Source organism: Platalea leucorodia (assembly GCF_965183815.1).
Source record: "Platalea leucorodia genome assembly, chromosome: Z".
NCBI classification, from domain to species: Eukaryota; Metazoa; Chordata; class Aves; order Pelecaniformes; family Threskiornithidae; genus Platalea; species Platalea leucorodia.
In genome coordinates this window covers 70,763,536-70,775,640 of record NC_138858.1, presented here as the reverse complement: position 1 = coordinate 70,775,640, position 12,105 = coordinate 70,763,536, and the positions used below count along the sequence as shown (strand labels likewise).

Sequence of the window (12,105 nt, the reverse complement as noted above, 5' to 3'; positions counted from 1 at the left end):
TTCAGGTTTGTAAGCTTATATAGTTAAAATATTTTTCATTCCTTGCAGAGAAATCTTTTCTGGGTTTATTTGAATCAAACATTTTTCCAAATCCTTAGAGAAAATATGTCTGAGGTGCATCTTAACATGAAGCATATTTCAGATTAATTTCTCACCTCTTGTCTGTCAATAGCCAGGCTTTCATTCATTTTAGTCAACTAGAGCTTGGCTCTTAATGATTATATGACTATTTTAAAGCTTTTTTTTCTTTTTAGCTTTGTGTTTTGCATTACTGTTGTTTATACTACCTTTCTCCTACCCGACAACATGACTTCTGCTGGAAAGGAGTCTTCTCTGGACAGCTCTTCCGTAGACACCAGACGTTTCAAGGAGCTTCTCTGTTTGTGACTGGCCAGCAAATATTTAATGCAAGGCTGTGACTAACAACTGGAGCCTCCTTACTCAGAAAATCCTTGGATGGGAAGAAATTCCTCATCAGATTGTCACAGAAAAATTGCACTTCTTTCAAAGAGAAATTCTCTCTCTCACACAGAAGAGGTACTGTACAGAAAGCCTGAATGGTAGTATTTTTTTCTTAAATACAAACAGATGGTATGACAATGTGGGCTTCCTCAGGGTAGCTGAACCTGCCTATTTGCCACCCCTTTGCCAGAGGAGTGTCTTCAGTTTGCCAGGGGAGATACTGTCCTCTTACCATGTCATTTGACACTGTCAGGCCTTAAACTAAAACCAGTCAGAGGAAGATGGGATACTTGATTGACAGAAATGATGGAAATGGTATTACTCTTGACCTTCTAGGGCTTGCCGTGTGTTGCAGATATTCAGATGCTTTCCACGATGCTGATCTGCTTGTATTCATCACGTTCATGAGAATGATGTGCCTTTTGAATTCTTTCTCCTATCACCAGTGTCCTCTTAACTACTGCTTAGGATTTAAAATGGAAACAAGCTGTGTGCTGTAAATGATTAAGCTCTTGATTATGAATTTAAATGTTTTTAATGCTTTTGTAACTGCAAGGAAAAAAAACCCTTAAGATATATATGTGTGTGTTTGTGTGTGTGAGTGCATATATATGTATATATATACATATATACACATATATATATATTTTTTTATATATATATATATATATATATATATAAAAACACATCAGTGTTTTGCACTAGCTGTTGTTAAAAAGGAGAAGACGTCAACTTGAGTCATCCTTTAGCTGCAGAAGCCAGGCAACTAATTTGCAATACTCCGCCTCCTTTAAGGCCTGCCCTTTAAGTGACGTTCCTCAGGTTGCCAGTATGTGTAAATGATTCACTGAAAGCCATTTTTCCTAACTGGTCATTTCTTAGAACTGCAAATGAAACATTATTGAACAGTAGCTGAGACTATTTGGTACTTAGAGTACCTGAGAAAACACCTCATGTCGGTTCCCCACATAAGGTTTTCTTTCCTATTCAGTTCAGTTTCTCTGCTAGTGAAATTCTCTGGGGAAAAGCCTTTTCATGTAATCATAGCAATTTAAGTGTAGTAAGTATTATCTGTAGTACTTTTTAATAGTCCTTGATAAATCATGCACAGAGATAATGTTAAGGAGACTGTGTAACATTAATAATACAAATTAGTAATTAAGCCTGCAGGATGTCTTAATCTATTTTTCCTGCATTTCCCCACACCTTCAGTTTTTCTATTGTCAGAAAGTCCCTGTATCACAGGTGGTTACTTGTCTCAATATTCCACAAGATAAGTATTTTCCACGTACGTTTGTATTCTGGGGATGCAGGGTGAAGTGCCCTCAGAAAGCAAGCTTGAGCCTTGGGTGTAGTGGCTGTTCAGATTGCTTGTCTCCAAACTGTGACTGTCTCTCTGATTATGAATTATGCCTTTCAAATTCAGAGATTTTTACTGTGAAATTTAGTAATGGGGAGAAGATGAAGTCTGATTAGCCTGTGAGAGCAACTGCTGGTTCTGGCAAGTAATTTTTTTGCATTTCAGAAGAAAAATTCTTTCCTGCGGTACAGAGTCCCTCTCAAGTATTGAGAGGACAGGTGTTGGAAGCATTTTCCTTTCAGAAGCCAAAGACTTTCTCTGAAGGCCCATGTGGAGCAGACGGATGCTTTTCTTCCTTTTTGCGAGAGAGATTCTTCTAAACAAATGGAGAAGGAGAAAGGGCAGAAAGGATAAAAGTTCCACAGAATGAGTGGGCAGTCCCAGCTGCCTCCATAGACTTGAAACAGAGCAGCTAGTTTTCCCACTGGGGCAGGGGCAATGAGTACTGCTGAAAAAAATCTTTGGACTCTTTTTCACCAAAAGAGAAGTATCTCATATTAGAATCAGCTGAGAGTGCTGTCTGCAGTATTGACAGCACAGACAGTCCAGGTACTGTGTCAACACACTCCCCTCTCCTCCCTAAATAGTGAAGCACTGTTTTGAATATATTTTGAGAAGAGGGAATATTTTGCCAGGTTACAAGTGTATACAAACTTCCTCCTCTTAAACAGATGTTGCTGCTCTGATTTATTCTGCTTGACAGGAATGGGTGGAGGAAAGCGTCACTTGTTGCAAGGGAGAAAGAAGTTCAAGCCAGAAACTCAAACTGGCGCTGCCTTCCTGTGAGCTCATTTGACCTTTTATTTCTAGTAGCACATTCCAATAAATACTAAAATTAGTCCTGAGTTTTACTTAGGCCTATGCTAACAGCTGAATGGGAACTTGATAATTTTCTAAGGGTTACCTCATAAAGCTCCTTGATAATGAGTTATAGCCTATGCGGGGCATAAAATACTGAAGAAACTGGAAATTAAAATGTCACAAACCAAATCATTGTCTGTTTGTAACTGTTAAAGAAAAACAGATCCTAAGTCTTGCACAAAATATATTTCTCAACTTCTGCACAGAGCAGTCATAATTTTACTAGGAGCAAGGAAAGCAGCCAAGTACTGCCAAAACTGACTAAAGGTGAACAGCTAATTTCACAAAAAAGTAATCTTTTGTTATTTACTTTTATGATTATCCTAACAAACTGTAAATCTCTCTTCCTCCCTTCATTTAAGGAAATGACCTGTCCTTGCAATTTTTGGTGTTCAGTGTTTTCTCCAAAATGCTCTATGAGCTCAGGTAATGTTATTACCTCCATTCCACAGGTGGAAACGCAAAGGTAGTCACACTACTGTGTTAGCTTAGCAGCCAGATTTCTTGTCTGCAGAAGTTTTGCCGTTGTGGTGCATTAGGAGTGCTGTGACAGTGTGGTCTGACTGGTGAGGAACCGGAGGTTGAGACATCCCCTCTGTGCAGACTGAGTATGCCTGCGCCCAGGGTGCTAAAGGCATTGGAGTTGATCTGTCATCCATCCCACGAGGCAGAGTGACGGGCACACATGTGCCATATTCCGTGGCTTTCCTGCCCAGTTTGGCTCTTCTGAAATTCAGTAGCACATAAAAGGCTCCAGATGTCCCTCTGTGGGCTGGCTCTGCTGTCCAGCCAGCCAACAGGACAGCACCAGAAATGGAGCAAATCCCCCTCCGGATTCTCTCTGAACAGGACTATAGACATGTCACCAGAGCTGGAGCTAAAAGCAGGCCTGTAATGATGACTGTGAGCTGCTTGGATGGACAGGCGTATGGTCTCCCTGTTTTCTTTTGGCTTTCACAGTCCAGTCCATGGACCCTCTTCTGGTACCATTTTTCAGCACTCAGCCAGCAGAGTTGCTGTGGGACCCCAGTTGAGTTTCACAGCTTTGGATGTTTGCAGGGTACCTGCATGATCCATGTGTATGGCAGGACACCTGCAAGATCAGTACTCTGTGCGTGCATCTAAGGAACTTTTGCCTTCGGTGTAGCCATGGTGAGTGGCACCCACATCTTCTCCACCAAAGGCCCATCCCAACAGATTTGACCAGGCAGTCTGCAAAAGTGCATAGAGAGAAGCAAAACTGGAATGGACTCTGCATTCAAAATAGTCTTTACAGTAATTTGTTCTGCTGATGTGTGTCAGGACAGCAAAGATCTTTCATGATTCAACAGCCATCCAGTTCCCAAGTGAGGTGCTGTTTTACTTGATGTCAGAAATTGTTTGCGTCACCCTAGGACAGAACTCATGGTTCTGTTCCTCCATGAGACACCCTGGCATCTCGTGTGTCATAGACTAGCCTGCCTGCGTCTCTGTACAAAGTCTGTTTCACCAGGGGGGCGGTCGGTCGGTCTGTCTGTCTGTCTTTTGTGTCTTTTCAGGACAGGTATCCCCACAGATACCTCCAGCAAAGTCCAGAAGGGCACATCGTGGCTGCCGTTCCTCTGCAAGGTATTGTGCACTCATTCAAGATGTGATTGCCCTGGCAATATATAGAATATGTTGCTGTGTAGAAATATGTTAATACAGGCATCTGCATCCTGGCTCAGGTTTTCCCCACTCGCTTAAAAACACAGACACATATATGTTGGTTAGAGACAAGCCCTTACATAGAACTGCATGCTGGAGTCATGGTGCAGGCAAAGGAGGGAGAAAGTTAACATGAGAGCCTGTTGTCAGAGGGTAACGTGGGAGTTTGTAGTGTAGGACTGGTGGGCTGAGGAAGCCTCATGAGGTGTTACGGTTCTCCCAGGTAGTATGAGGCTACACAAAAGGCCTGAATTGCAGCTCTCCGGCAAGAGGTGCTATTGATGAGATGATCTTCAGGAAAAAAACAAGAGCAGGTGGGAACAGCCAGAGCATTTTACAATTTAGAGTTACCCAGGAAATCTGTCGCAAGGTAAGAAACAGTGCTCATCCTTTTCCTCCCGGCATGAGTGCAACAGATTCCAAAAGCTTAAAAGTATCATCCCACTAAATGAGCCCCCTTGACCCTGGAAATTTCAGTTCTTAGGAATGTGTTACAGCCCATTTAAGTAGTTTAATGCCACTATAGTATCTTTTTAGTTTAAGTTAGATTGCAGTTTACTAAAATACTCATATCCAGGTGTTGTGGGTTAGCACAACACAAATTACAGCTGTCCCGGCTGTGTCCCCTCCCAGCTTCTTGTGCACCCCCAGCCTGCTTGCTGGTGGGGCAGTGCGAGAAAAGGCCTTGACTCTGTATAAGCACTGCTTAGGAGCAACTGAAACATGGGTGTGCTGTCTACACTGTTTTGGTCACAAAGCCAAAACATAGCACTATATGAGCTCCTTTGAAGAAAATTAACTCTATCCCAGCCAAAACCAAGCAAATAGTAAGACAGTAGGGTGAGGGAAGAGAAGGCGGTAGGGCAGTAACTCAGTAGGGCTTTGCATTAGGCGTGAAGTCATTATGTTAAATTCATTCTTTCATTCAGTATGTATGCGAAGGGCTTCCTGCTAAATCTCACTTAGGTTTCCCAGGAGGGAAATGTTCAGGAGAGGGCTTGGGTGAAAAGAAATTGGTAGTTTGCAGAACGGACTTAAAAGAATGCTGCCCAAAAGAAAAGCCGGAAGCAAAACAAAGGATAAGGAAGGTTGTAAAAGAAGAAGGAGCTAAATATGTTATTTTATAATCAAGGGATAAAAGTGTGACAGAGGTGTGAAATAATTTATTAGGTTAACTGGTATGTGTAGGAAAAATGGACAAGCCTTTGCAAAACCAGATCTTTTTCAAGTAAAGACAAAGGCAGCAAGCTTTAAACTGCTTCTAAAATACGTGTATTTTTTTCTGACAGTTGCTGGTTGGTCTAATTTTACTTTTCTGACAAACGTTTATCTAAAGCTGGCATGAATGATATGAGGAAGCAGTAACAGAGACATAAGAAGGAAGCGAATGGATTTGAATATGAGAAAAGAGAAAACTTGCTGTTTCTTAGTAAGTGCTACATAGTATTAAAAGTGTTTGCAAACACAAGAAATTACTTATACCGTGTTTGTGCACTTTCTAATGCAAAACAGGTAATAGGGCTGCTGGTGGGGTGAATATTCAAGGTGCGTAGTGGTAACAGATGAGTTCCCTAGCCTCCCTTTCCCCTAGCCCCCTCCTTGCAGTACTACCTCTTAAGTAATTGACAGGCAAAAGGAGAGGAGGATTGCATTCCTTCAGCTTGTATGTTAATGTCAGTGCCAAGAGTGTGAGAATCCCAAGTGATATTTTCTTTTAAGAAAATTTCTCTCCTGTCCACCAAAAGGATGAACAATATTCCAATGTCACTAACTTTGCGTGGTATCCAGTTTTTTAAGTTTTTAGATATTATTTAGATTTCTAAGAGCTGAAATATAGAAGCATATAAGCAACGCAAAGGCTCTTGATCAAAAACAAGAGTGAAAATAACAGGTTGTTTCATACTTTAGCGGTGTATTTAGCAATTCAGCTGTTATGTGTTCCTCTCCCAGTTTGACTGTAACAGCATGTAACATCCACTAACTGTTTGATGTGTGCTCTGGCAGTCATGCCTGTTCTTAGGAGGACATGCTTGTGGAATTTCAAATGCCTCTCCTTGTTCCCACTTCCTCATCATTTTTTAGCAATGAAATTCCAAATAGCAGTTCAAATATGTTGGGAAGATCGCACCGTTTGAAAGGGCTAGAATCACTAATGGAGATGAGAAGGGTTATAAGGGAGTTTTCGAAGTGAGGGCACAGACTGCCTTCGCCTGGATTGTATCTGTTAGCTGGAGATAGCACCATTAGCACCAAGCCTGGATTCATTAGAAGAGCTAAGGAAACTGCAGCCTCCAATGAGCCCTGCAATGCACAGCATGCGTGTGTGTCTGCTTCTTGTGTCTCAGTCATGCAATTGCCCTTCCCCTTTCTTTCCAGTTCGGGTGGGGACAGCACGCAGCCCCACGACGCCGAGAGCCCTGCAGCGGCTGAAGATGTGCTACTGTGGCTTCAGGCTGCAGGCCCACCCCACGGTGGATGGCAAAAGCAGAGCTGTGTCTGGACAGCAGTGGGGAGGCTGAATGCGGGATGTTTCAAGTTAGGGAGAACAGCAAAGAAAAGAGAGACGGTCCATCGCCAGAAGACGTGCTGCCAGTGGCTTTCCACTTATTTAGACTTGTTATTACATTTAAACATTGTGCCGAAGCTTTGGGAGTTTCAGTCACTAATGACCGAACAAAGACCTGTTTAGCACACAGAGTTTCAGTGCAAATATGTTGTAATATGATTTTATGTTGTCCCCAAGTTAATTATTACACCGTATGTTTCGTTTGCCTTCACAAAGTTATTCTCTTTTCCCCTCCCTAGAGTTTCTGGGTTTCAGTATATAAAAAAAAAAATCTACCCCTTCCTTCAGAGTTTTCATAGAGATCTTCTTTGTAAAGACTTAGAGGGTGAGTATTTTGGGGAGGCAGTTCAAATGGAGCATTGTTTTATAGATGGCCTGATGGACAGTTAGGGTTCACAGCTTCATGTTTAGGGAGATTCTCTAATCTGCTGGCTCACAGCACACACGGGGAGCTGGAGAGGCAACTCCAGTTTTTCTGCATGAGGGGCTATTTAGCTTCCTTGCTTGGAATCAGGCAAGAGTCTGTTTTTGACAAAATCCATTAATTTAATGGATTCAAAGGAAAGAAATAGGAAACTTTGTGATAGGAGTAGAAACTGAAAAAGGGAGTTTCTTGGCACGGAGAGAATGGGAGTTGAGGACAGTTTGGGAAAAACAGTTTGAGAGGTGCGGTAGAGAAAGTAACGGGAAGGAGGACAGGCACATAGAGGGCATATGAAGAAATTTCTGAAGAAAAAAACAGAAAGATGACTCACAAATGTAGGATGGGAGAGTAAGAATCAAGATGCTACTGGGAGACTCTGCTGCACAGGGTGAAGTTTGCTGGAGGGCTGCCAGATGAGAAAATCAGGAAGGGCTGTGACTGCTGCAGAGCCGTTTGACTGGATAAACAATATGGATCCTACCAAGCCACTAGGGAGGACTACAGGGGAAATTTTCTCTTCAGACTGCTCTGGAATGTCTTCTCCAGGTGGACAGACATTTCCATGATAAATGAAATCTTAATACCAAACCCACATTTATTCTATTTTGTGGAGACAGTAATTGCTCCAGAACAAAAATCAATTTTATTAATGCTAGAGAATTTGCATGAGTTATGCTAGCATATTTGCCAAAGTATACAGGTCCAAATGAGAGCTATAAAACTTCTTGGTCTTGGAGAAAATACATAAAAGTTGTGTTGTTTTTATTAGTGCATTGTTTTAGTATAAACTTACAGTTGAGTGGTATTGCATGTGCCTTTCTGGTTACGGAATTGTTTGGGTGGAGGGACTAGCAAAGAGAGGAATGTGAATCAAGGAAGGGGGATCTAGGGGTTATTACTGATGCCTATGGAGGAAAATGGGATTGGAGATCTACTGGAAATTCGTTAACTTGTGAAATTTCTAACCTAGTGTGCAGGAGTAGGCTTAGGAGGGAGATTAGATAGATAGATAGATACACAGACAGAGAGAGAGAGATAAAAGTACAATAATTTCTTTTCCTACTACTTCTGTAAACTCTTTTTCTAACCATGAAAAGGTACTTTGTCCAAGCTGAATAAACCATAGCCTTACATGGCAGTTTTGCCAACATGACTGTGCTGCATACACATGGTCTGCCTGGCAATTGATGAATAATCACAACTGTCATAATTAAACGTAATTTATCATGGTGTCTCTGCAGTTTAAAACAACAACCCCCCCCCGAAAACAGATACCGACACAAAACTTCCAATTTAGGTAACCTCTGTTCTCTTTCCTGTGTTTTTTTAATGAACAGAATCTGACAAAAGTTAAGCAATCAGGAAGTTAGAGTTGTAGCTGTCTAAAGTGCACTTCTAATCTGAAAAATCATATGCCGCTAATGGAGAAGTAATAGCCTGCAAATGTTGATTCATAAGAGCTTGTGAAGACCGTCATACCTGAATCCCTGTTTGGAAGTTTGAGTATTGTTTAAATATATTCTCTTTTCTGTCCCTTTTGTTATGAGGATAGCCTTGAAAAGTAGATTTCTAAAGGTTTTTGAGCTTGTGGTGGTCTGAATAGGTGCGACTGGGATGTTTTCAGATCTACTTATGTAGTAATACACTTAATCTCTGCCACACACAGCACTCATACCACTTGGCACAACCAGCAAAGAGGCTGTGTAACTTCCTTGTGTAGCACTTATGTAGTGACAGTATAAATGTCCCCATATAAAGGAGATTAAAGATTGTTACCTAACCTGTCCTGGCTGTGGTGATGGACTAATGCTTCTTAGTGATCGGCTGTGCTTGGGGAAAGGAAGAAGGACAAGCACACTGTTTTTTGAAGAGGTTGACAGGCTTCAGGCACACAAAAGTATCCTATTAATTCGCACTCTACTGTGACTCACTGATATAATTAGAAACACACTGTGTTTATTTGTATCCCTAAAACTAATGAGCTTAACTTACTCCTCCTTTAGGAATACTGAGATCCATCTTGTGTTTCAGTGGGTCACAAACAGAGGCTAACATTTTCATGCTCAACATCATTGTTTATTTAGAAACGTCATAATTCCCTACCACATAGTAATTCCCAAATGCAACCACTCATGAATCAATACAGAGCAGCTTGTTTATCTTGGGAGGGAGGCATCAGTTCAGCAGGTTAAGAATTTTGCAAAATAAGTGTTGATAGGAATTTTTGCTGAGGGCGTTCACTGCATGCAATTTTTGCTTAAAACCAAAGGAGCTCCCAAAGTAGCACCTGTGCATGGACTGCTGACTCCCTGCAGTCAAACAGTAGTTCCAATAACAGAATGTTACTCTCTACTCTGAGCTTCTCATTCTCTGTTTCTTTGCAGGAAATCTTGAAGGATCTTGGTTTTCTCCCTGAATGGAACAGAAAGAATTTTCGAAGTTTGAAAAGTTTCCAGACACTCCTCCTAACCACTTCTGAACTGTAATTGTCTTAAGATACCATCTCTTTTGATTTTACTAGTAAAACTTACAAAATACTTGACAAGTCATATTCAATAAAGATGATGTACAATGTTTATTTTTATCATATATTTTCCTAGTCAAACACAGGTAAAATACTGCATCATGAAGACATGGATCATGAGGAGGTTAGTGGCATTTAGCAAGACAGGATGTTTCAAATGTAGCCATTTTGAATGACCTGTCTGAATTAGACTCATAAGAAAGTCATGTATGATAAACAGATTTTCACTATTAGATCCTAGTGATATGAACGTTCACATCAGCATTCAGTGCAGGTTTTTTCCTCCTTTGTATGTTATCATTTAGAAAATAAAGGTGCGTTTTTTCAAGTTTTCACATGTCAGAATTGTTTCCAGTTTTTGTGATTGAGACTGATTATGTTGGATGTCAGTACATTCCCTATTTTATAAATATGTGATTTTGAAATGCAATACATTACAGTGCTTGCTTTAGTGTAATACAACTACTCCACCATAAAAACAGTTTGTTCCCCCAAGATCCAAACAAACAAAATATGTTCTGTATTTACTGCATGGGTTCAACCACAAGAAATTTGATCTTCACTTCATTTGCGTGTTTTTCTCCATTTGAAAACATACAACATCCAACACATCCATCTATCTTGTATTAAAACCACTAAGAAAAGATTATTGTGTCAGAATGCAACATCTCAAATTAATATAAGTGGAGCATTTCTATTTTTTGTATAATGCAATAGCAAAAATCTAATATTTTCAAAAGCTAGAGAAGATTCTTAATTTCAGGTGGCAGTTAATGTTATACAGGGAGAAAGGTGCCTCTGTTTATGGTTACCATTATTTGTTTATATAAGATATTGTATCTTTATAGCATTCTTCATATCCCTCCAACTTAATGTAGGTTATGAAGGTTGTAGGGAGACGTTACAAGCCAGACTCTTTATTGATTTTGCTGGTTTATAGCATCTGCAGATTTTTCTTCCTTAGTCTTTGGCATCAGGAAATGGTGGGATCAGGAAATCCAGAGCACTGACCATAGAGAATGTGGATTTCAAAAAAATCATGCTGGTTCTAACAAAATACAGAGTTGAACTTTTCAGCAGTGCCAACCATTTGGGACTCCATGCAGAATCAGTGGGAGCCATCAGTCTGTGTAGCTGCACATTGGGAAGGAAACCAATAAACCTGCAATTTACGTTTCTGAGACTGAGCAGTACTGATCAAACCACCTTCCTTGACATCCTTGCACCTCAGTGCATAGGACTGTGATAGAAACAATGGAAACTGAAAGCTAGATCGTGCTGTGAAGCTAGAGCAGCTTTATTTAACTGAGTATTTATTTAACTGGACTAAGGGGTTATGCAAGTTTCATAAAGAGTCTTGAAAGTAGGATGGGGGACTGAATGCTGTGATTGAATTTGCTAGTGTTGCTCCATGCACTTTTGTACTCTTTTGTATTCTTTTGGGACCTCTCTAATTCTGGAAGCCTCTTAGATATTACAGTTTGCACAAACTCCTCTAAAGAGTGCAAAGATTAGCAAGGACTGGCAAAGAATGATCTAAACAAATCTGCCTGTCTCTCCAGGGTAACCTCAATGACAAGCTCAGCATCATTTTGAAACCACGGGCTGTATCAAACCACAAATCATAACATTCCTAAGTGGTTCAAAATATGGCTATATGTGCAAAGAAAAGAAGGTCCATAAGGCCATATTTAAAAGGCATTTGAACACCTAACTACTATTGCCATAAGCCCAGGTTCGTAAGGTAGCTTTGAGCCTCTGCTTTTCGTGTTCATTTTTCTAGGTAGCAGTTTTTGTTTCCAAACAGTAAAGTCCTCACAGAAGCAGTCTAAATTAAAGTTCTCTCTTCACACAGAAAAAATCCCTGCCTGTAATCTGCCCAGCTGTAGATAAATGTACTAACAAGAGTCTCTGCCTCAATATAAGGAATTGCAGGTCTCCATCTACCTACTTATGTGAATTGGCTTCCAGAGTTCAGAAAAACCAAAATGTCGAACAAGATTTTAAACAAGAAAAAAGGATTGGAGTGCCTTCCTGCTGCCTGGATTTCACAGCCCAGCTTCTTCTCCAGTGGATTTGGAGAGCTGAGCTTCTGAGAGTCTACCCACCAAAGCAGGGTAATGCACAGGAAGATAATCATTAGAGGTCCTGAGGAAAGAAATGACAGTTAAGTGTTAAAAAAAGGCCAGCAACCAATGTCTGGGTGGATGTGTCTTCCTGAG

The 12,105-nt window shown here is 40.7% G+C and overlaps 1 protein-coding gene across 16 annotated transcripts in view; it reads left to right on the top strand.

The window, feature by feature from the left end:
- Positions 1-10,202, top strand: part of AP3S1 (adaptor related protein complex 3 subunit sigma 1) — a 45,504-nt gene extending 35,302 nt beyond the window's left edge. For 4 of the 16 annotated variants that reach the window (XR_014230704.1, XR_014230705.1, XR_014230706.1 and 1 more), the window contains one exon: positions 255-392. Coding sequence is in view for 1 of the 16 variants with exons in the window: in XM_082336492.1 (XP_082192618.1) it covers positions 255-419 (165 nt within the window). In the remaining 15 variants the exon portion in view is untranslated. The other 12 variants (XR_014230697.1, XR_014230703.1, XR_014230695.1 and 9 more) reach the window with 11 other exon arrangements.
- The last annotated feature ends 1,903 nt before the right edge of the window (positions 10,203-12,105 follow it).